Source organism: Larimichthys crocea, chromosome XII (assembly GCF_000972845.2).
Source record: "Larimichthys crocea isolate SSNF chromosome XII, L_crocea_2.0, whole genome shotgun sequence".
In the NCBI taxonomy this organism is placed as follows: Eukaryota; Metazoa; Chordata; class Actinopteri; family Sciaenidae; genus Larimichthys; species Larimichthys crocea.
Window position 1 is genome coordinate 28,471,510 of NC_040022.1, and position 25,004 is coordinate 28,496,513.

Consider the following 25,004-nt stretch of genomic DNA (forward strand, 5'->3'; position numbering starts at 1 on the left):
ACATGCCTTGTCTACTTCCATTTTGGTTAGAGTGTTCCTACATTTCCCAGAATGCCTTTCAACTACCCCCCAGAGAACATGTCTGAACATGTAGATTTCAGCAGCTTAGGAGTAGGAGGAGAAAATGATGACAGCTGCACTCCAAACATCAGCACGGCAAGATTTTTAAGCAAAAAAGGTTATTATCACACCCCTTCACTCAGAATTCCACCTGCAATGCATTCTGGTTTATTTGATGGTACTGTTGTCATACAAACTGTTCTCTGTAATGGATTTATCACTGTATGATTGCTTAATATCTGTGCAACTCAATGGGTTTGGAGAAGCCTTTTTAATTCTAAGGTATTGACAACAAAACATATCTATGTTTTCAGTCTCAATTTGCGAAATATTGTTTTGGTAATAAGAAAAAGTAAATGACACTGTCCAAGCATCGAGGAGAAACTCTGGTGACTGTGAAACATGGAAAACAATCATACAGCCAGTGTTTAATTTGATTGTTTGGGGGTTACTGTAGAAACATGGCAGTTCAACATGGCTGACTCTATCTGTAGATAAACGTCTTAAAAAAACATAACATCTACAACATAATATATAACACATTCCGGGTGATTATAATAAAAACATGTTTATGCTTATTATATTCCATTTGTGCGATACTCTTTAGGTAGACCTGAATCTAACACACTGGAGCTTTATGATTACTTAATGTTTACTAATAACTGGCCAAAAGAATAACCTCATGGGTGTGGCAAATTTGTCATCAACTGACAAATTCATATTGGATAATTGATTAAAGTTGCAGTTGATTTATTCTGCCATTTGCAGGCAGTGGAGCAAGCTGTAAACACAACGTTGACATGGTATTTCCTTATGAAGGGTTAGGGTTAGGGTTAGGGTTAGGGTTATGAACTTACCAATAACCTTTTTATGCATTGAGCCAAAATGGAGCAACATTAGCAATCATTTGGGGTTACGTGTCTGGCCACCCAGCGACAGCTCATCCAATATTCACTCTCCTTACAGCTCTGTTTTGGTCTCCACCAACTCCTGAGGGAAATATCTGGTTCCTTAGCTGCTAATTGCTCCATTATGTTCACCAGCTAATCGCCAACTTTGTCTGCCTCTTTGGTGCTGGGCAGGTAGTGAAGAGTGAGTTTATTAGAACTTATTTGCTGAAAACAGCTGCCTGCTGGGGCTGAAAAAGGGAAACCAAAACAGTGAGCTGAAAGATGCTAAAACGCTGCATAACAACATAAAGCTGTGATGAAGTGAGTCGGATGAAATTTCTCTGTGAGTTTGAGAGGAGAAGGACTCACAATGGCATTAGTCAATTATTAACATTGTCATTTCAGCCATTGTTAATAAATATTGATTAGTGCAGCAGTGCAATGAAAGTGCTGTGAAAGCAGTTTTGTCAACCACTGATAAATGTAGCGTGATTTTAAGAAGAATTGGACAACCATTCTTTATAGGATAAGTTATGAAAATGTTTGCCTTTTTAGGTTACCATCCAAGAGAGCATTAGTATTTCCTGGCAGTTACAGGACTAGTGGACATATAAGCAGCCTCATGGTCTTGATTTAGAAACACTTTGGCTCTCCAAGGAACTTGCTGCATGCTGCATTCCATTTTCAAACATGAGTTCCTCTTTTTTTTTCCCACCAGCGACTTTCTTTCCAGTCCCAGATGTTCTTTCGTCAAGTTCTTTAAAGTCCTTGCAGGCAGACATACATCAAACGGTGAATTCCACATCTTTTGAAAGTGTTGTAATTACCAGTGTGAAAGCAGCACATATGTGGCGCACACTGCATCAATCATACAGTAACACCTGATTTTAATCACCTCGCCAGGCCTGCAGCGATCGTTTTGACACCCACAAAATAGCTTAGAGCTAAATGCCTGAAAGAGGAAAATCAAATTTTCAAAGAAAAAGCACGACGACAGCTACAGTTCTCATTGTTTTATGAAATGAGAAAACACTCTCTGTATTCCCAGACATAAATGGTTTTCAACTATGTGGTGCTTCTGCACAACACGTCCCAGAAATCAGCTGTCAATCAAACAGTTGGGGGCGGTACAGTAATGTCTTCTTGGATGTTTAATTGATGAGTTTTGAGTTTCCATAGGCGATGCTCTTTTCTTTGTATTTTAGGCCATAGTGGCTATCACTGCTAATGTTAACTACCATGATATCCAATCCACAGAAGCCAAAAACCTTATCAGGCTTCAGTATTAATCATTTCTTTTTGTCCATTCACTGTTATTTTAGGTTTCTTTTGGTCACCAGCTCATGAGAACAATATCTGACTTTATAGTTGCCAAATGCTTGTTGTTAACTTTGTTGGGTTGGTCAGTTGGTGTATGGCAGCTTTTTAGAGTCTGAAAAACAACTGCTTTGTTTTTTGCTAACAGACCATAAAATGTCAAATACATCACTTCCTGTGCAACAGGAAAGTGCTAACAGACAGCAAATATTTAGAGCACTAGAGAACTGTCACTTTCACTATTTTGGTTTTTAACCCCTATAGCATTTTTTAAATGGCTTTTCTTGGTATTCACATGGATTTGACATGCATTTTTTGCTGGGCATAATTCACATATGTTATTATGCAGCCCCTGGCTTATTGTCTTTGGCCCTCTCCCACCACAGTGTAAGTCACTGAGCCTCACCATGCTGTATGGGAGAGACATGTTTCTGGTCAGTGACTCATGCAGCATGCTGAACCATGTGAAACCACAACTCTGTGCCCTTGTGTTAGTCTGCCAGGAGGCCTACAGTACTGTCGGAGCGTGCCTTACAAGCCATTTCCATGCTCTCTCAGCGAGCAAACTTGCAAACAGCTGCGTTTTCCATCAGAAGTGGTTTCTGGAGATGTGTTTTTTTCCCTGTCTTCCAGAGGGGGGGAGAGGGGAGTGACAGGATCAGGGGGATTGGAAGGCAGGGCTGCAGATAAAAGTGAGATGTGCCTCGCACTCAGCGGTACGGTGAATGCACACATTTATTAGCAACAAAGTCTTGAATCACGCAGACAGTAGAATTTACCGCTGGTGGAGACAACTTGAAGGTCACTATGGCCTGTGGGGCAAAACCAATCAGAGTGTTTTCTTAACTAATGAACTGTGAGATGAGTCACTTAAACTCGCATTAAAGGAACGACTTTTTAGTGAGAAATGTGTCTTCTTCTGACTTCAGGTTCAGTCTTAAATGTGTGCAGTTTGTTAACTTAATGCAGGCATTTAAAAAGAAAACACATCATTCATTCACTGACTCTTTAAAACATGCACAAGTATGCAAATACAACATTTAGTGTGTGTTTGCATTCTGATACTGTCGTCAGTTCCAGTGATTAATTTACAGGTTAATAAACTGGATTAAGGCCAGTGTAAAATTAAGTTTTACCCAGAAGGCTTCTTGTGTGAACAGGAAGCAGCATCAGAGCGACCTCTAGTGGTTCCATATCCAGTTAGGATTTATGTAAAGCACCCGAGCATGTCATTTGAAACCAGGCCAGTTCACATATGGAGAATCTACTTTGACAGAGTGCATTTTACTCCACTATGTTTTTTTGCCATGTCTTGAAGCGTATAAAAATGCATAAAATGCTCATTACATTCAATCGAATTAAACTTTGATCAATGAATTCAATAGATTGATCAATCACTGTAATAGATGAACGCCCGGAAGCTTTAGAGGCAGTCTTGATGATGTGATTGTATCATCTCAGGGGGAATCAAAATAACTACCCCTTTTTTCATCATTTCTGAGCTGCCATTGAGCAAGGCACTCAACTCCACAGTTACCATTTCAGAATGATTTTACACCTTGTCGCTATTTGTATCCTTCAGGTTTGGCAAAAAAACTGACAAAAAATGTATAATACAGTATATACACCATCAACTTTATTTAAAGGTGCAGTGTGTAACTGTATATATATAATTTATAATATAATATATCATATAACATGCTTAACTATGTTTTCTGTGATATATAAACACCTTATAAAACAAATCATTATGTCTTTTTTACCTTAAAATTTGCCTTTTTATCTACATATCCACAGACCGTGCTTCGCCGTCACGTTGCCAACGTAGCAGGTCTCATATTGCTAAGATCCCCTGCAGCTCTCCTCCTCACCTGGCCACTTTGGAGGGCCTCACCTGGCCCTGACCTCCCTCTTTCTGTCCCTCTGTTATTGGTTTATTCATCTGTTTTTTGACTGCAAATGGAGAGAAAAACTTGTTGCCTGCTCAGACTATCTCACTATCAGACCAATAGATAGATAGACAGAACAATAGATTAGCTTGTGAGCCTTACATCACTTATCTTTTTAGATAAGTTTTATTAGCATACAGACCAGCTTGCTAAAGTCAACCCTCCACAGGTTACTTGTCGGCAGTTGTCTTTTTTGTCACATGATGGCCACCGTAGATTTTCCTACGCGGAAGGGTGTTGAGGTTAATGCAATCGTAAATTTGATGATGTACCTTTAAGGGGTTCTGCTCTACTTGCTTTCATGCATGCATTTTTGTACATGCAGGGAAAAATCTCTGTATGGCCGTGGAAGACAAGAGCCTGATATTTAATATTTGATTAAAAGACGAATATTTCTGTCTGATGCATTTCTTTTAAGTCTAGTCAAAGAATATTTATTAAGGTCTTTGCACAGGTTCAATGAAAAAATACAGAACATGATTATTGGCCTGCACCAGACTGATTATCATACATGCGTGTGGATATTTATAACGGCGTGTCTGACTGGGCCATCATTACAAGCTGACTGCTTTTGTTGTCTTTGCAAATAACTCACTTGACTTTGATTCGTCTCTTTATTCAAGTCACCAAAGTTCACATGAAGATCAATGTGTTTCTCCTTCTTGACTTCTTGAGATAGCAAAAGTGTCTTCAAGTTATATTGTGTGTGTGTGTGTTTACACTTTAATTGCCTGCTGGTTCAGACAGTAAAAAGGGCCAGAATCAGTGGCTGATCAATAGTGTTGGGCGTGATGTTAAAAGCTGGAAAGCGGGTTCATCTTGCCATACCCGGCAGTGACTAATGACTGTGATGTGCGGAGAAGATACAGGGTCAGTGTCAGCCTCACCCTTCTGAATAATGAACGTCATGCTGAGGTACAGCCGGCTCAGAGAAATGATAATTAGACAGAATGCTACAAGAGTTCAAGATGTGTTCTCATTTAGATTTTAGGTTCTGCTTTGATGATCAATGGCAGCACTGTGGCATTAGTTTGGTAACTTTTTCAGGATGCAACCACTGCAGGAATTAAATATGGCCTGGTCAAAATCTCTAAGCTGTCCAATTAGTGCTTATGAATCATGTGACCTTTGTTTATAACCCATGAATGCTTGTAACAGAACAACCTGAAAAAAACAAATATACATCAGTATAAATGCTAACACATCGATTTTGACCAAACAAAATCAAATGCGGGGTGTTCAAGGGATCAAACCCTTGACCTTCCAGTTACAGGACAGTAGGTATCCGTAGACAGTATCTCAACTCTCTAGCACACTCTGCTGCTGCAATTCTCATCTACTATTTCAGACAGGCAAATGTTAGCAAAAAAGGCATCAGTCGTCACTCAGGTCCTCACTGAAGACACGGTAATCCCTCTGGTTGTGGATGTTCAGGTTCAGCTGCTCCACCGCTGCCAGAGCTCAACCGTGACAAAGCCGCCAGATTCGAGGACAGTTATCTGGACTCGCGACGCAGGAGACGATACGAGAGGTCAAACTAAATTGGCTCACCAGAGAGGGGAGTCGACCCTTCAGGCAATCTCCTGCTCCTCCCTTCAATGAATTGGAAGTCCCAGCGGCCGCCCGCTCAGCTCTGAAAAGGCCGACCACATCTCACAAATGGGGCGAATAGGAGAATGAGGTGATCTGCCAATGTCCTTGTTGTTTCGAATGACAAAGAATTCAAGGGCAGGTTTCGTTCTTAGCTGACTTCACAGGGCTGTAGGACTCGAGTACAGTCTCCAGACCACTTCTTTGACCTCTTGGACCACCAATAACAGGTTCATTATTGGGATTTGCAAATTACTTGCAGACAAAACCTCTACATTGAACTCTGCACTTTCTCTCAGCTCTATGAAATGTTTTAGCATCTTTCAGCTTTTTTTTGGTTTGTTTTTTATGACTAACAAATTTATCGCTTTGGTTTACTCTTACTGTTCTCAACAACTGAATTTCTAGTCACATCACCAAACAGCAGATAGAGAAAGTTAGTGACTCAAAAGTGCACATAAGTTGAGCACATATGAGCTAAAAAGACAACTGCCTTATTCAGGAGTCAATGGAGACCAAAAGAAACCTTAAGGGTGAAAGAATACTGGACTTCCAGACACAGAGATCTACATGCTACATGATACAAAGTTGCTGAGTAAGCAATTGTTAGCCAATATGTTTACCATATCAACTTTACGATGTTGGATTTACTTTTGTTGTGCTGCTCCCAAGTGGTTAAAGAACATATGTATGAATGTAGGTTTAAAGGCCAACTCACACCAGAGGCGGAACGGCAGCGCCGCGGTCACCGTAGCAAGCTATCAACATCTGTCATGTCAGCCCGTGCCATGTTAACTGCTGTGTACTGTAATATCTATGTACTGTAATATCTAATATTTATTAATATTTGCGGCAATTCTTCTTCCTTTTCTATGTTATCTTGTTTCATTTTCATTTTCAGTCTTCCTTTCTGTTTGTCTCTATTGTGTTTCCTTCTCTTTGTTAAAATGCTTTGTCAACATCTCTTCACATATTCCACAGTTTTCAATTCATTCTACATGCATACAGAGTTTACTAAATCACTTTCAACACGACTCACAATACTTGTCAAGGTTAGCAGAGCTGGCTGTTAGGATTTATTAATGAGTCCGTGGCTTTAGGGAGAATTAATAAAAAGAAAAACAGCCCTGCTCTTACCCCAGGACATTGTCCAGCGGTTGTTATGTTAATCACTTAGGCCTAATTAATACCATGCATATCATTAGCAAAATGAAGATTCAAATGCCAGCATGTGTTAATTACCGTTATAGAAGTCATCTACAGTTCCGCAGTGAATGTTAACTGTCTGCCAGCACTAATTTACTTGAACTCCTGTCATTTATGTTGGAAAATAAGAAAATGACATTTTGTGTAAGTTTTCAGAAATAGTGAAAAGATATTACTACAACAAATAGATTAGCTATGTGGTTTAATCTAATGACAGCATTTTATTAGACAATATTCACGTTACCTGATTAGTTTGCATGTGTTCCAGAGATTATATGTTCGTTTCTGTGCTCTGTCCTTTTCTCTGATACAGGATGTTTAGCAGCATCAAGATCTACTGTGTGTGTGTGTGTTTCAGGGGGATTTCCTGATATAATCTCCAGTCCTTTCATTCCTAATAAGCCTCATTCAACGTGCCGCAAATCTCTCGACTTATTGCTGTTATTGAGACAACGTGGGAAAAGACCACTTAACTAACTCACCACCTCCTTCCTTTTGTATTTGACTGAAAACACGACTGCCACACAAGACTGTCACACTGGCAGCAAAAACACTTGAAATCTCACACTCATACACAGTGAATCTGCCTGTCATCATGTTGCAGATAGTTCCTCCTTATAAAGGTTATCCTAACCATTGCTACATAACAATTTGTCTGTGGACCTGTTAACTTAAAGTGGATTTAGATTTTGTCATACAAGTTGTCAAACATTTTTTATTAATATATAATTATCTTATCTACTATTATATAAAGATTAACATTTAAATCTAGGGAAGGGTGTTTATTAACCTTTTTGAGACTACATCAAAGTGTACTTCAGACTTGTCAGGACACGACTGTAGACTTCATTTCCAAGATTTGAGGCTTACTTGCAAAAAACCTTGGAAAGAGTTACCTCTAACGGTATCAAGCTATGCAGATACTTAAGGTTTTAACTGTCCAGGGATTGAAAAAACCACCTGTGAGAATTCTTTCTTCACCTCAGTACAATGGAGATGAATACATTTTTGTCTCACAGCTATCAAAGCTTCCAAAATTATATCTGTCCTGAAACAGCCGTCCTTGTTATTCAAGACAGTCTACAGAACACGTTGAAAGAGTCGAGCCAGAAAGTTGCAAAATTACATAAAATTGTAGCAATACAAAGATGATCTCAGTCAACTTTAAACATCTCCTTAATTAATCCTCAACTTGCACACATAATTAATTGATATACATGCCCACCCCCTCACCAGTCCCAAACAGTGCTTCCCCGCTGGGGGAGTTAATTGTCAGGTTAGACGGTTCGCCTCCAGAGGATTTGTGCTGTGAATTCTAATGATTCCAACTTTTTTTTTCAACACTGTCAGTGTTGCCTGTTAACTACCTAATGAATTATATTACATCCCGAGGTATCATATGCATAGTACTCTGCTGGCAGTGATTGATTCTCACTGGTCATTTTTGGATACATACATACATACATACATACATACATACATACATACATACATACATACATACATACATACATAGCTAAGAAAATGTTTTTATCATATAAACGAAGACATAGTTTCATATTACTACACTCACATTGCTATTTTCATATTTTGGTAGAAATAACATTGAATAAGGCTGCTGCCATAGCTACCACCTAGTAATAAATTAAAGTATAGCTTAAATATGCATTTATTTCTGGCCAAGTGTCACATGATAAATTAAATACCACGCTAATGTCTGTATGCTAAATGTGACGCTACTGCCACAAGCCAGTTAGCTTAGCATAAAGACTGAAAACAGGTTAAAGAAAAAGCTAGCACTTGCTAGCACCGCTAAAGCTCATTCTTGATTTACTGTATGTCAGAGTAAAATTATATGTTGTGTTGTTGCGAGGGTTCATGGCAGACTAACTAATTAGTGAACGTTAGAGGTGGACTTTCATGCTAGCTGTTTCCTGGAGTGTCTAGTCTTTGTGCTAAATTAAGCTAACAGGCTTTAACTTCAAATTTACAACACAGAAATGAGCCAAAATAGTAGTAACAGTAATAATAATGCAAGTGCTACATCTAATGTTGGTGCTAATAGAGCTAGTTCATGTGCTACGAGCCTACAGCTGGTTGTACAAGGCTAAACTGCTAATCCTGCTAGCACTTCTACTAGTAGCTTACTGTTACTATAACTACTTTTTCTTCATTTTGTTCTTTGTCGTGTTATTATTTTTACTCTTCTCCTCATTCTGGATATTTATTCTCATCTGTGCTCAGATATGTTGTCAGCTGATAAAACAAGGTTCACAGCGGCCATCTTTAGATATGCACTCTTGTCCTCAATCAGTTGAATATGATTGTTCTCCTCAGGCTAAAGACAGGCGACTGGACTCAATATATTTTCTTTGTTCAAGTGTTTCCCCAGAGTGCTGGAGATGGGACTGAAAAATGGTCATCTTGGCCAAAGGATGCCTCGTCGACCAGCTTTTCCCCCGGTCTTTCCTCTGCTTCTTTCATGTTCATTTGAAAGTCATCCAGGAGAAGTAAATGTGTGTGTGTCAAACACTTTCCCCCTAAAGCTTATCACACATTTTGAAAAGATGCATTGTGCAGAAACATGCATGGTCTTCTTCATCAAATAAGTCCAGAAAGATCAATGTCTTTCAGTACTTTACAATTCCCAGCTAAATAATTCAGCACATTCTCATTATCATGAAGAGTAGACACCTTAAAACTTCACAAAGGCAAGTAGGTGTCCTCACACTTCATCGCCCCTCCACGCTACGACCAAATCTGGCATTATTCTAATTAATGAGATGAGTTCATTAGTGCTTTCGGGGTTAATGTGTTGTCCTACAGCAGATTAGTGAAGGGATGCCAGTGTTGCTGGAGCATCCTAATTAGATCACAGTGGGTGCTGCCTGCTTAAATAGATGGAATAATGAAAGTCGTCACTCTTCGCAGCGGCAACTTGATTACCGTGCCCTATCTCAGCTCATAAAAGGCTAAACATTCACCTGGAACAGTACTCAACAAAATGGATTCAATTATATGTATCAATAAAACAGTACTTTCTTTTCAAGTTTGATGAGTGTATTAGTGGGCAAAACTGCCATCCAAAGGACACATATGGTACTGCAGTCATGAATGAGGGTTTACTGCTCCACAACACAGTACTACAGCAGCAGGGTTGTAGTAAAATGGAGGAAATAATTATAACTACATTACCCACAGAGAAGGATCATCTCACTGCAGCTCCTCTCAGCTCTATGCAGCATTTTAGTGTCTTTCAGCTCATTGTTTTGCTCTTTTGCAGTCTGAACCTTGACACCTTTGGTTCATTTTTAACATTCTCATTAAATGTGTTTCTCAAGACGACAGGTGGCTATTCTTGGGGGAAAATGAACTGTATGCTACCTGGTTGACAGCATCAAATTAGCATTAACATAGTGGAACATTTTTGTTCAGACCAAAACAACACTAAAGGAAGACGAATAGCAGACATGCATCCATTAGATGGTCTAATAGATTAGATGTTGCTGTTGGGTGTTTCAATAAGCAACTGTTTACTAGCAGGCTTGTAGTAACAGTGTTATGTATTTAAAGTTTGTGGCACTCCAATTTGAATGTCTAGCTCTTAAACTGTCGAGACCAACAAGGGCAACAAGGCTACATCCTAATTTTAGCAATTTAGTAACCTGTGGGGAGTTAATCATTAATTCATTAAAAACATTGTGTTCTTTCAACAGCTCTGATTCCAGAGTATGAAACTTATATGTGGCTGTGGGTTGGTTGTTAGGCCCTCAGTATTTCTTAAATCCATGCTATGGTGCTAATCTCAGCAATAACTTACAAATTCACAGCCTTGCTCAGCATGTCTAATTATGCCAAATGTGTTAAGCAGCTGGCATTTGATACACACACAATTCCAGCAGTAATTCTATTGTTTTCTATGATTTCTTTATTTGGCCTACTTGGGTGTATAACATCACGGAAATCCAAATATCATTCCCTTCTTTTGTTTTCTTGCATTTGTCTCGCATTAATCCCACTGCCTGCATGCTGCTTTCATCATTTTCTCTGTTAAGCGTCTAAAATTAACCTAATCTTCTTTGCTCGTCCCATCCCACCCACTCGCCTTGTTGTTCCAGCCCACGTGTTCTTTTGGGTTGTTTTTTTTTTTAAGAGAATGTAGAGATAAGCGGCATATTGCTCTCCGACGGCAGACACACCAAGTGACTTTGTGATTATGATGCAGAGCATGTTGTCTTTGAGATAGGCATAAGTGGAGGAGGAAGGGGTGGGGGAGGGGGATTATGAGGCTAATTCCCTTATAACTTCTTCCCTCATTAATCTCTGTGGAGGGATACGAGATTCTTTAAATGCTAATGTCCAATAAAGATGTCAGCAGTGACATTTTACAGTGGCGGCACAGATGTGAACAAAGTTGTCCGTGACGTTGTTGTGGAAGAACTTTCCTCACTTTCCTCATATTATTTGTCTCACATGTTAATTTGAAGAGTCCTCTTGGGATTAGACATGAATGCGTCGTTATCAGCAGTACGCTTACTTACGTTTCTTTGGCAGGACATTCATTCAAACAGTTTGTGCCAAGGTCGGACGAAACACCCCCTCTTGTCCTCATAAATAACTGCCTTTTTCAGAGGATTGCAGACTTTAATTCAAACACAAGTTGATTTTGATTCATTTCAGCAGAACCAGCTCTATTTACAAGAAATTAATGGAGGTCAGTGTGGCAACAAGACAAACACACAGTTAAAGGAAATCCTGTATTTCATTAAAAGCACCCAATGATCACCTAAAACCAAATAATGGACAAATAAATCATTGGGTCCTTCACAATCCCTTTGTGCAGAATTAGTGTCCATCAGATAGAAAAGGAAATTCCTTCGCTCTCCTCTCCTAAGGACAAATCATTCTCCGAACATCCCTTCTGAAGGGATATACTTGTTTTCAACACACTGTCATTCTGTCGAGCCTTTTTTGCGCTGACCACGGCTGACGCTTGTCAAGCTCTTGTCAGCGTTGCTGTCAGTCACAGCACCCTTGGGGAAGTTAAATGAAAATGTGGTGACACTAAAGGTTTGCATAATATCGCCCTCTGTTCTCGTAATCTCTGCTGGCGAACTTGGCATCCTTCTTGCTGTGTGGGATTCGTCCAAAAGGCGCGTGGTCATTGAAACACGTGTCGAAGACTTCATCCACTATCTTCTCCGCCTCCTGTCGACTGATGTTCCTCAGAGCTAGGATGGAGCGAAGGGCACGGTCTCTGACGCACTCCTGTCCCAGAAAAGAAAAACAAACAAACAAACAGGTTTGAGTGTTAAATTAGAAACACAAGCCTGAAACCTGCCTGTAAAAGTTATCCCCAAAAGAGTACCTGATGATGCTCCTTCAAGCCGAAGTTGAATCTGGCAGCTTCATTGCTAAAGGTGCAGTCTCCGCTGAGGTTGGCTGCCCGGATCTGAAAGAGAGATCAGCAAACAAAACAATCAAACAATGCAGGTGGAGGACAATATGTGATGTGTACGATTGGGATTTATCGCAACCAAGCCAACCTCCCTTTTCTGAAGTCTGAATGAAATGCTGGCATCCTGTTTATGAGGAAACAAACTGTATTTACTCCTGGCAGGGCCCGGGTGGTTTAGGAACAAACTTATTATTTTACTATATATTCATGACCTGCTTTTTAAGATTTAAATTTTCAGTAAGAACCAAAGAGCTTGGCCACAGTCAGAGCAGGGCTGCCAGCCGTAGCCTTTAAGGAAACAATATTTGGAAATCATAACAGTCAATGCTGTCTGATTATAGGAGTCTGTCTAAGCTTCCTCCCTTACTGCCCGTAAACTGGAGTGAAAGAGCTCTTCCCTGCACTTTGGTTACAATGTCAATGAAGGGTCACAGTATGTAACCTAGTATTAAGTCAAAGGGAACATTTTATCTGGTTCATTCATGAGAAAAGGAACACAGTGCCAAAGATTCAGAGACACAGACATAACAAAAGTCAGCACTGTGTGAACACAGTGGGACTCACCTCAGAACAAGCCAGATGTCTATAGTTGTTAAACCAGTCCACGTGGGCCCGACAGTGGTCAAAGGCATGGATGAGCTCATGTGTGACCACTCGAGTCATGTGGGACTGCTGGCTGATGTTGTTCTGACACAAAACGATCTGCAAATTCACGTTAAAGAAGTCACATTAAGGCATCTGAACCTGCTTCATCTGTGTTACTGCAAAGGTCTCTTTCTTACTTGAGAAGATATCGCGTCAAAGCCGCCGCTGACCGTCCCGTCACAATCTTCACAGGAGAAATGTCGGTCTTTCAACACTTTGCTTGAAGGGAAGAAAAAGAGCATTACATAAATGTCACGTAAATAACTGGGTAACAGTGATATCAATTATGAACGTATAGGAGATGATCTAAACATAAACAATAACAGGATACATTCAGGGATTCATAAATTAAGATTTGTTAATTCTATTTCAAGACGGTGCTTCTAAAAATGAGTTCTGTTACTTTGTTTATTTGTGTACACCGTAACTTAAATCATGACAGCAGTAGTAGCATCATCTGATGGTTCTGTGTAAAAAACAGTCCCAGCTTGTCTGCAGGAATATGAGTTATTACCTTTTTCACAGCGGCCATTTTGACATGACATACTACAGTAAACACAGGTGTTACCAATGATACTGATTAAGGTCCAGTTCCATTTAGTGCAGCAGAGGCTTTGTAGTGAGCACAACATGCAGCACCCTGACTCTGTGTGAGCTGAATGGAACGGGGCCTTAATTAGCATCATTGCTAACACCTGGAGTGTTTCATGTCAAAATGGCTGCTGTGAAAAAAGGTGTCTAATGATAAACACTGTGTTTGGTCCACGTACCATCCTGAACTCTTCATGGCGTTGAGGAGGAGTTTAGCATAGGGACCTGAGGGAAGGACAGACACGGTTAGTAGTCACCGACACTGCTCACTACATGAGCTGACGCGTCTGTGAACAGTGTACACGGCTCTTCATCAGACAGCAGCCTGCTCACTACATGAGCTGACGCGTCTGTGAACAGTGTACACGGCTCTTCATCAGACAGCAGCCTGCTCACTACATGAGCTGACGCGTCTGTGAACAGTGTACACGGCTCTTCATCAGACAGCAGCCTGCTCACTGCATGAGCTGACGCGTCTGTGAACAGTGTACACGGCTCTTCATCAGACAGCAGCCTGCTCACTACATGAGCTGACGCGTCTGTGAACAGTGTACACGGCTCTTCATCAGACAGCAGCCTGCTCACTACATGAGCTGACGCGTCTGTGAACAGTGTACACGGCTCTTCATCAGACAGCAGCCTGCTCACTGCATGAGCTGACGCGTCTGTGAACAGTGTACACGGCTCTTCATCAGACAGCAGCCTGCTCACTACATGAGCTGACGCGTCTGTGAACAGTGTACACGGCTCTTCATCAGACAGCAGCCTGCTCACTGCATGAGCTGACGCGTCTGTGAACAGTGTACACGGCTCTTCATCAGACAGCAGCCTGCTCACTGCATGAGCTGACGCGTCTGTGAACAGTGTACACGGCTCTTCATCAGACAGCAGCCTGCTCACTGCATGAGCTGACGCGTCTGTGAACAGTGTACACGGCTCTTCATCAGACAGCAGCCTGCTCACTACATGAGCTGACGCGTCTGTGAACAGTGTACACGGCTCTTCATCAGACAGCAGCCTGCTCACTGCTCACAGCTGACATGACAGTGAACTCAACAGGCTAAAGCAGCAGCTAGCTGAAATACTCACTGCTGTCCACTGCGACCTGCAGCATGAACTGACACCTGTGGTGGAAAGTGAACAAGCTGTCCCTGATGAACCCTTTGCTGGACTGAGCCCTCTTCCTCTCCGGGAATAAGCCGTATCCATAATCCTCCTCTTGTTTAGTCTGGTCCATTGTGTCCAAATGTTAGCACATAGGTTTAGCCCTGATTAGCTTCCGAGAGAGGTCATCGCTGTTTTGTAGATCACGTGACAGCTGTAGGTCACAGGTAATGGATTACTTTTTTTTGTTTTGTTTTTTTAAATTATATATTAATAATATATTTTATACAACAGCGTTATGAAATATACTTATCTTTGATGTAACATTAAAAAAATAGTTTTTAAAAAACTGTATAGATCGTCTATTCAGAACGTGCAAGCAAGTCGTCAACTCGCACCACGATTTGGCGACTAAAACCAAACCTAGTGCTCAGTGCAATACACTAGCATATAATCATGATTTAATACAACAATGCATTAGAGCCAGAGGCACCTTTTATTTAATGGTGTTTATGTTGTTGGTCATTTACACCGTTGGGTGGAAGGAAAATACTCATTTGGATCAGCCAGAGCACACCAAGAAAAAACCTCAAACAATTCGAGGTTAGCACATCAGGGGGAAAAAGAAGTATTCATGTGGGTACAGACATTCAGAGATGCAAGGGAATGAAAAAGTGGATAAGATGGCAAAGTAGGCAGCTAGAAAAGATGCTAAAATAAATAAACAGTGGCAAACATATTGGGAGATTAAAAATGTAGTCCTAAAATGTAGTATTTTGTGTGCACAAGATATCTAACTAATCTAATGGCCTTGTTCAAGACTAAATAATAAATAATAACTTTGCAATAATTGCTTGTTTTATTAAGCAAAAAGTTTGAATTGATAGAGATACATATGAATTTATAGCAAATGGTCTAATGTGCACACAAGGAGGTAACAGAAGGAGTGATGGGCAGATTAAGAATAGGGCATAGCAATCTGAATAGTACACGTTTTACTATAGGCAAACATCTAACTGGGCAGTGTAATCACTGCAGGGAAACAGCAGAGTGTGTACTCATTTCATGCAGGAGGTATGGCAGTGCGAGGAGGGCAACAACAGTTCTGTGGGCTGCAAGGCCAGAGTGGATGTTACATGAAGCAAGTGTGGATCTAGAGATATGGAACATCAAGAGAAGAAATAAAACAGTGGATCTAGTCCAGGAATTTTATAACTACAAAGATAAAAAGTATGAGGAATATGTTTACATATACACAGATGGATCAAAAGAGCTGATAATAGGCGCAGCAGTGGTGATTCCCAGTCACTATATAACAATTTCAAAAAGATTATTTAATATATTTTATATTGTTGGCAATAGAATGGGTGGAGGACATGGCAGACAGGAAGACAGTCATATGTAGTGATTCAGTTTCATCACTCTAAAGCATCCAAATCTGGACAGCACGACACATCAGGAAATATTATATGAAGTACTGTTAAAAACATCCAGATTGACACGACAGGGAAGGGAAATAGTGTTCATGTGGAGCTGGACCCACACGTGTTTTAGGAATTACAAGGAAACAAAAAAGCAGACAAAACTGCAAAGGAGGCAGTAAAGAAAGAGGAGGTGGAAATGAAAGTCAAATGATCAAAAGCAGTCTGGAAGGAAATAAACAACGTTGGGAGAATCAGACAAAAGGAAGACATTTACATAAAATACAGAGTGTGGTAGGAGAGGTAGGATGTAATGGAGAGAACAGGAAAGAACAAGTAGTCATGAGCAGGATAAGAATAGGGCACAGTAAACTGAACAGCACACTTTTTTATTATAGGCAAACATCCAACTGGGCAATGTAACTGTGGGGAGAAAGGAACAATGGAACATGTAATTACAGCGTGTCCTAGATATGAAAGAGAGAGGGAAGTGACGAGTACAGGGCAGTGGAAGTCAGGAATAGTGGAAAAGGAAGAAGAAGGACAAGGCAATGTTTTCAGGAGAAGAAGTGTCACTTAAAAATGTGAAATAAGCGGAAAAGAGTAGAATAGTATGAAGTGGTACATGTGTAATACTGAATAAATTTGTATGAAAAGGTAGAATTGTAGAAAGAAATAGTAATAGTATAAGAAAGTGTGAAATTAGCTGAAATAAGTTGTGTCTGTCTGAGTTTTACAAAGTCTTTTATTTTGAAGGAACTCTTATTTTGAAAATACTCACTCAGGCAGGCTAACTGCCTGCTGTTAGCAGTTATGGTTTGTCGCATAGACGATCTTTGGTTACGCCCAGCGCACGCAGACTCAGCGCGCAAAGGCTGCTGGGCCTCGGCTGTCATGGCTGCGGACATAAACACAGAGCTGTGAACAGAGACTCGGTTTGTGTTGACGATCAGCCGCACGCGCTCACCTCAGCGACACTTCAGCAGCGACTACCCGCCGGAGACACACCTGGCAGGTAACTTCAGCAGCGACTACCCGCCGGAGACACACCTGGCAGGTAACTTCAGCAGCGACTACCCGCCGGAGACACACCTGGCAGGTACGGTCACAGCTGCACAGCCTGCGCACTGCCCTCTAATGTCTGCTGCGTCTCATAGCTGCTAGCTGCTAGCCGCCAAAGCATGACCGCGTGATTCTTCAAGACAGCAACTACAGCAGCTACAGCAACTACAGCAACTACAGCAGCTACAGCAGCTACAGCAACTACAGCAGCTACAGCAGCTACAGCAGCTACAGCAGGTACAGCAGCTACAGCAGCTACAGCAGCTACAGCAGCTACAGCAGCTACAGCAGGTACAGCAGCTACAGCAGCTACAGCAGCTACACCAACTACAGCAGGTACAGCAGCTACAGCAGCTACAGCAGCTACAGCAGCTACAGCAGCTACAGCAACTACAGCAACTACAGCAAGCTACCGCAGCTACAGCATCTTACGCAGGGGTAAAAAAAACAAAAAGTACGCAGCGACAGCAGGTTACAGCGCTACAGGCAAGCTACAAGCAGCTACAGCAGCTACAGCACACACGCAGACTACAGCCTACAACACAGCAGCTACAGCAAGTACAGCAGCTGACAGACTACATACAGCAACTACAGCAGGTACAGCAGGTACAGAGCACTACAGCAGCTACAGCAACGTACAGCAGCTACAGCACTACAAGCAGCTACAACAGCAACTACAGACTTACAAGCAGGTACAGCAACTACACACAGCAAGAACAGCAGCTACAGCAACTACAGCAGCTACAGCAGCTACAGCAGCTACAGCAAGTACAGCAACTACAGCAGACAGCAACTACAGCAACTACAAGCAAGCTACAGCAACTAACAGCAACTACAGCAGGTACAGCAGCTACAGCAGCTACGCAACTACAAGCAACTAAACAGCAACTACAGCAGCGTACAGCAACGACAAGCAGGCTACAGCACTACAGCAGTTACAGCAACTACAGCAGCTACGCAATAGACAGCAACTACAGCAGGTACACAGCAAAAGTACAGAGCAACTACAGCAACTACAGCAGCTACAGCACTACACTACAGCAAGCTACAAGCAGCTACAGCAAGGCTAACAGCAACTACAGCAACTACAGCAACTACAGCAGCTACAAAAGCAGTAAAAGCAGAGCTACGCAGTACAGCAACTACAGCAACTACAAGCAGCGACAGCACTACAAGCAGCCTACAGCAGCTACAGCAAGCTACAGCAGGTAAAACAGCACTACAGCAGCTACAGCAGCTACAGCAGTACAGCAACTACAGCATACAGCAGGTACAGCAGCTACAGCAAGCTACAGCAGCTACAGCAGCTACACAGCTACAGCAGGTACAGCAGCTACAGCAGCTACAGCAGGCTACAGCAGCGCAGCAGGTAACAGCAGCTACAGCAGGTACAGCAGCTACAGCCAGCTACAGAGTACAGCAACTACAGCAGCTACAGCAGGTAACACAGCAACTACAGCGCTACACAGCTACAAGCACTACAGCAGTACAAGCACTACAGCAGCTACAGCAGCTACAGCAACTACAGCAAGCAAGCTACAGCAGCTACAGCAGCTACAGCAGCTACAAGCAGCTACAGCAGACTACAGCAGCTACAGCAGCCTACAGCAACCTACAGCAGCTCGCAGGTACAGCAGCTACAGCAGCTACAGCAGGCTACAGCAGGTACAGCAGCTACAGCAGCTACAGCAGCGTACAGCAGCTACAGCACCTACAGCACTACAGCAGCTACAGCAGCTACAGCAGCTACAGCAACAGATACAGCAAGCAACCAGCAGCTAACAGCAGCTACGCAGCTACAGCAGCGTACAGCAGCTACAGTCAAGCCACAGCAGCTACAGCAACTACAGCAGGTAACAGCAGGTACAGCAGCTACAGCAAGCACAGCAGTACAGCAGTACACAGCAAGTACAGCAGCTACAAGCAGCTACAGCAGCTCAGCAGTAACAGCAGCTAACAGCAGGTACAGCAGCTACAGCAGCTACAGCAAGCGAAGCAAGCAGCTACAGCAGCTACAGCAGCTACAGCAGGTACAGCAGGTACAGGCAGCTACAGCAGCCTACAGCAGCTACAGCAACAGCAGCTACCAGCAGCGACAGCAGCTACAGCAGCTACAGCAGCTTACAGCAACTACAACAGAGCTACAGCAGGTACAGCAGCTACAGCAAGTACACAGCAGCTACAGCAGGCTACGCAGCTACAACAGCAGCACAGCAAGTACAGCAGCTACAAGCAGCTACAGCAGCTACAGCAGCACAGCAAGTACAACACAGCAGGCACACAAGCAACAGCAGCTCTACAGCAGCAACAGCAGCTACAAGCAAGTCAGCAGCTAAGCAGCTAACAGCAGCTACAGCAGATACACAGCAGGTACAGCAGCCACAGCAGCCACAGCAGCCACAGCAGCCACAGCAGGTACAGCAGCTACAGCAGGTACAGCAGCTACAGCAGGTACAGCAGCTACAGCAGCTACAGCAGCTACAGCAGGTACAGCAGCCACAGCAGCCACAGCAGCCACAGCAACCACAGCAGCTACAGCAGCTACAGCAGCTACAGCAGCCACAGCAGCCACAGCAGCCACAGCAGCCACAGCAGCCACAGCAGCTACAGCAGCTACAGCAGCCACAGCAGCTACAGCAGCTACAGCAGCTACAGCAGCTACAGCAACACGTGTTGAGAAACTGTCCAAAACAAACGTGTGTCTCACAGGGAGGAACATGTCCGGGGGAAACAAAGCCATCGAGTTGCAGCTGCAGATGCGGCAGAACGCGGAGGACATGCACAGCTTCATGAAGGAGCTGGAGAGCTGGGAGACAGACATGAAGAAGAAGGACGACGAGCTGAGGAGGGGAGGACTTCAGGAGGACCAGGTCTGTCCCACTCACGGCAGGAGCAGGTAACTCCCCTCAGGATCTTGTTCAGCAGCTTGTTGTCTCTGTTTTTTGTAGAAGAAGCTCCCACCTGTGCGCAACAAAGACTACAAGACAAAGATGAGGGAGAAGAAGAAGAAGAAGACGAGGGAGCCAACGGGAAATGGAGACGAGTCCAAGCAGGCCTCGAGGATAAAAGCATACGACTATAGATCGTGGGACAAGTTTGACGTGGTAGCTCATCTTAACAACAAACAGACATACGTAACGTAATCGGTGAAGTCATTGACTAAAGATTTCTGTCCCTGTCCTCGCAGGACAAGGCTCTGTCAGAGATGGATAAGGAGGACAGTCCCGCAGAGTCAAATGAGTCGGACTCTGAGGAGGCAGCGGCGGATCAGGAGAGAGCGCTGGCTGAGAAAGAGAAGGTAAACACTGATCTGGAGGTGAACCCAGAGAGGAGAAGCGACCCTTTCCTAAAGCACGTTCTGCTTTTTATTTTCAGGGCAATGCTTTCTTCAAGGACGGGAACTACGACAGTGCCATTGAGTGTTACAGCAGAGGGATGGGTGCAGATCCTTACAACCCTGTGCTCCCCACAAACCGAGCCACCTCCTTCTTCAGGCTCAAAAAGTAAATGGCGTATACTGCTGCTATTTTAAGCACTTTTCACTTAATGTGTATGCTCTCTTCTGAGTTTTTGTTCTCATGTAAATCACTGAGACGTTGTTCTCTGCAGGTACGCCGTGGCAGAGTCCGACTGCAACTTAGCGATAGCTCTGGACAGCAACTACTTCAAAGCGTACGCACGCAGAGCAGCAGCACGGTTTGCACTGAAGAAATATGAATCTGCATTAGAAGGTGACCAACTATAAAAGGATCAGATCATCTGTTTGAATCTCTGTCCTCCGATATAACGACATGAATCCATCTCCCAACAGATTATCAGATGGTTCTGAAGCTTGACCCCGGGAACGCGGAGGCACAGAATGAAGTGAAAAAAATCCAAGAGGTGAGCGTGAAATGATCATTTTGGGGATCAGCGTCATTTCTTGTCTTCTCTTTTACTCACGCCCTTTTATGTGATTTGGTTTCAGATCCTTGGAGATCAAACCCCGGCCGCCCCGAGTGAAGCCATGCAGTCACAGGAGGCTCCCACAGCAGAGCCCGAGCAGGAGAGGCTGATGGAGGAGCAGCAGAGACGGCAGGAGGCGGTTATACAGAAAGACAGAGTAAGCTTCACTCTGGTTTCTGAATCATCCTGCAGTGTTTGAGCTGGACTCATCAGCTCACATGTCAAAGACTCTCGATGAGTCATGTTGTTGGGGAACCTACTAATTCTGTGAACACAAAATGTGCTGTGCTGGTTTTGTATCCTTCAGGGGAACGCTTATTTCAAAGAGGGGAAGTACGAAGCAGCTGTCGAGTGTTACAGCAGAGGCATGGAGGCAGACAGCATGAACGTCCTGCTGCCCGCCAACAGAGCCATGGCTTTCCTCAAGCTGGAGAAGTAAGCACATCATTTATTCCTCTAGCACGCTTTTTTTTTTCCTGTCGCAGTGTAAATGCCTGTGTTAAAGGGAGTTAAAACATTTCCTGCAGGTTTCAGGAGGCAGAGGAGGACTGCACCAGAGCCATTTATCTGGACAGTACTTACTCCAAGGCTTTCGCCCGTCGTGCCACGGCCAGAGTGGCTTTAGGAAAACCACAGGAGGCCAAACAAGGTACTGTGCGGAACAACACTGTCCTCCAAAGGCAAACAGCAGCAACTACATTTAGTCTGTTTAAATGAAATTGCACTGAAATAATATGAGCGATCATTATTGATGTCATCTATTGACGATTTGCTTTAAATCACAGTCTGTGTGTTTGTGTGTTACAGATTTCCAGGAGGTCTTGAAACTGGAACCAGGGAACAAGCAGGCCTTGAATGAACTCCAGAAACTCCAGATTGTATGTTTCAAGATCCAGTTATTAGTTCAAGAGATAAATGAACAAATATAACAAATAACATGACAGCAATACATTGAAAAACTATTTTTACTTCATTCTTTGCTGATAGTTGTTAGTCACCATTCCACTCTACCGTGTTTCAAGCCCCTCTGGCTATAAAAACCATTACCAGCATAAATGATTCAATTCCAATTTTATGTAGAGATGAGTAATGGACACGTCAGACTTCATCAGCTCTGATCTACAACAGACTTCACCTCTCTGTTCTTAATGTCATGGTGTCATGTTAGGACGAGGGAGGCCTTCTTCAAACACCAGACAGCACGCAGAGGAGGACGGTCCAGCCGATAGAGAAACCAACACATCTGCAGTCCACTGTGAGTTCTCATTTTCAATTGTACATTTTGTAAAGAAGTCTCTCTTTTTTTTTGTGAAAATGTGTCATCATTTTGCTGTTTTTTCACAGCCTCACAAATTGAAAGATCTTTTCTTCATTTCATAAAATGAGCTGAATTCTTTTGACTTTTTGGAAAGTTTGTCTGAGAAAATGAGTGTGTGACATCACTTTGGGCTTCAGGAAGTTGTCATATAGCATTTTTTTAAAGAATTTTCTATCTAATAGGTCACTCTGCGTTTACAACATGCTTGGACCTAATTTGTCCAGCAGGTGGCAGGAGAGACATCAGTGTAGACTGAACATCTGGATCCTTTCACTTTAACTTAGTGTGTTTATTAGAGTCATCACGTCGACTGAATAATAATAATAATAATCATAATAATGCTGCTCAGAAACCACTGAGGAGGATTGATATTGAGGAAGTGAGCGGGAAGGTGTCGGTGACTGACGTGGAGCCAGGCGGATCCGAGTACATCATCCAGGAAGTGGTGAGGGAGGCTGAGGACAAATCGTCTCCACTGTCAACATCACCCAGCGCCAAAATGATCAAGATTGAGGAGATGGCAGAAGTCCCTTCACACTCGTCTGAGCAGTTAGTGGCACCTCCTTTTCTATTCCATGTTGCGTTACTCAGTCGGATGTTGCATCGATTATTCCCACCCAATAAACACGTGTCCTGCTTCTGTTTCCCAGAGTTCCTTTGAGCAGGCAGAGCAAACAACCAGCACAGGAGGAAATCGCTCATTCCCCCGAACCATCAACCGTCACCTCCGCAACAGCAGCGGACCTGCCTCCTCCACCCACCAACAGCTTCCAGCTCGAGGCCGACCTCCGTAAGATTGGAAACCAGCCTGACGCGGTTTACGGATATCTGAGGGTGAGCCGTGTTTGAAGAAAACAGATCTGACTGCGTATGCTGTCATTTAATGTTTGTGTGTTCAGACGGTATAATTATATGCTGTCAGCACAAGGCGTGCATATGCAGATGAAGCCGAGCCATGGGCATTTATTTATATAGAGAGACTTTAAAATCTATGAAATCTACAATCAAGATTAGCCTGCAGTGTTTTGTTTTAACTGAAGTTCTCAGCCTTGTTTTTGTTCTCGTCTTACAGCAAATCAAGCCCGACGCGTACAGAAGCATTTTCCACAACTCCCTCGAACCTGACATTCTCAATCAGATCTTGAAAACTCTGCACGGTTTCTATATCAAGTGAGTTTTTAAAGATGCTCAGAGGAAAAAATCTAAACGTGAACTGGTTTTACTGTACATTAACATCGGCCTCGTGCAGGAATGAAGCACCAGCCACCACGCTGGAGATCCTCAGGAGTCTAGCAAGCGTGAGGCGCTTCGACATGGCTGTCATGTTCATGTCGTCCCCAGAGAAGAAAGGTCGAGTCTCTTTGGCTTATTGTTGCAGATGGCTTCTACTTTTCACTCACACATTCCATCATATTTCTAATTGCTGGACTGATTTTCTTTCCCCTGCAGTGCTTAAAGAAGTGTTTGACTTCCTCCACCAAGCTGAGCTGGAAGGATCATCTGTCACAGCCTTGCAGAAGAAGTACGGAGTGTAACGCTCAGATCTAAGGAACATCTGCTCATTCTATAGACTTTAAATTTCAACACACAGTGCGTGTAGTTCTAATACTGAATAAACTTTTATTCAATTCCCTTTCGTTAAATTGGACTGCTGTGTTACGGCCTTTCACCTGTGGAAATATGATGCCACAATTCTCTGTTTTGCTGTTCATACACTGCATTTATTTAGAGTTGGAAACTGGAAATTCACACATTTTAGGTTTGAATTCTGACCTTGGTGCATAAAAACAGTGTCGAATCCTGCTCCTGCAACAGCTAATGTCACCATTTATACTTTCTGTGTAAACGTATATGTTGAATCATTTACTGCACAACTGTTCTCATACATTTAATATGCAATGCTGAAAAAAAAATATTTTTTTATATTATGTTTATTGGTGATAGAGGAGGCACATGTACACAAGTACTTGTATACTGACTTCAAACTCCATGCAGGTTTAAGGAAACTTATTTTTCCACCAAGACACTTGATGAGTTGAATGTATTTTATTTTGATTTTGAGGATGATAAACCTGTGAAGCTGATGTGTTGAAACAGAGCCAGATAATTCAATCATTGGGAGAACCTCAACCAGTTCTGTAAAAGAGTCATGTGAATTTCCAGCTTTCCATTTCATCTTGAATGCAGCGTGAAGGTACAGATTGGTCTCTGTGAGTACTCTGTCCCTCCTGTTCTGAAACCTACCAAATAAATCCTGACGCTGCATCGGCTGAAACACATCAGGCACGTGTGAGTGATGGAGGTGTTCAGTTTGAGTCACAAGTGTTCTGCAAATACGGTTTTTGTTCTGTTTTAAGAAGCTGACGAATAAAGGTGTATTTTGTAATATGTGTGAGCTGTTGAGTCAGTAGAAGTAAATAGGTGATGAGTCAACACCATTCAGTAAAC

At 42.7% G+C, this 25,004-nt stretch overlaps 2 protein-coding genes across 10 annotated transcripts; one reads left to right on the top strand and one right to left on the bottom strand.

The window, feature by feature from the left end:
* The first annotated feature begins 166 nt into the window (after window positions 1-166).
* rpap3 (RNA polymerase II associated protein 3) lies at window positions 167-24,944 on the top strand. Of its 9 annotated transcripts, none has more exons than XM_027285504.1 (17): window positions 167-178; window positions 20,003-20,163; window positions 20,242-20,397; window positions 20,481-20,591; window positions 20,669-20,796; window positions 20,903-21,024; window positions 21,105-21,175; window positions 21,261-21,395; window positions 21,546-21,673; window positions 21,766-21,887; window positions 22,046-22,116; window positions 22,407-22,493; window positions 22,906-23,105; window positions 23,207-23,390; window positions 23,629-23,726; window positions 23,806-23,906; window positions 24,006-24,944. In XM_027285504.1, exons 2-17 carry the CDS (start codon window positions 20,011-20,013, stop codon window positions 24,089-24,091), a joined length of 1,953 nt encoding a protein of 650 aa, XP_027141305.1. In that variant the 5' UTR covers window positions 167-178; window positions 20,003-20,010; the 3' UTR covers window positions 24,092-24,944. The 9 variants fall into 9 exon arrangements, with proteins under 9 accessions (XP_027141305.1, XP_027141299.1, XP_010736189.2 ...); XM_027285498.1 differs by lacking the exon at window positions 167-178 and adding an exon at window positions 17,070-17,530; XM_010737887.3 differs by lacking the exon at window positions 167-178 and adding an exon at window positions 17,070-17,330.
* Window positions 11,644-15,022, bottom strand: atp23 (ATP23 metallopeptidase and ATP synthase assembly factor homolog). Its single transcript, XM_010737886.3, has 6 exons — window positions 14,796-15,022; window positions 13,886-13,931; window positions 13,253-13,334; window positions 13,035-13,172; window positions 12,381-12,464; window positions 11,644-12,280 (listed from the first exon to the last, which is right to left on the bottom strand). The coding sequence occupies exons 1-6, from the start codon at window positions 14,941-14,943 to the stop codon at window positions 12,077-12,079; spliced, it is 702 nt and encodes a 233-aa protein (XP_010736188.3). The 5' UTR covers window positions 14,944-15,022; the 3' UTR covers window positions 11,644-12,076.
* Window positions 24,945-25,004: the final 60 nt, after the last annotated feature.

What these genes read in the sequence shown, in the direction of transcription:
- atp23 (XM_010737886.3), bottom strand. Translation starts at nt 14,943, where the DNA reads ATGGACCAGACTAAACAAGAGGAGGATTATGGATACGGCTTATTCCCG. An exon ending in GCCATGAAGAGTTCAGGATG is followed by an intron (nt 13,335 to 13,885) that starts GTACGTGGACCA and finishes CTTCCCTTCAAG; the next exon opens with CAAAGTGTTGAAAGACCGAC. An exon ending in GCTTGAAGGAGCATCATCAG is followed by an intron (nt 12,281 to 12,380) that starts GTACTCTTTTGG and finishes TTTCTGGGACAG; the next exon opens with GAGTGCGTCAGAGACCGTGC.
- rpap3 (XM_027285504.1), top strand. Translation starts at nt 20,011, where the DNA reads ATGTCCGGGGGAAACAAAGCCATCGAGTTGCAGCTGCAGATGCGGCAG. An exon ending in CGGTTATACAGAAAGACAGA is followed by an intron (nt 21,396 to 21,545) that starts GTAAGCTTCACT and finishes TGTATCCTTCAG; the next exon opens with GGGAACGCTTATTTCAAAGA. An exon ending in GCTTTCCTCAAGCTGGAGAA is followed by an intron (nt 21,674 to 21,765) that starts GTAAGCACATCA and finishes CATTTCCTGCAG; the next exon opens with GTTTCAGGAGGCAGAGGAGG.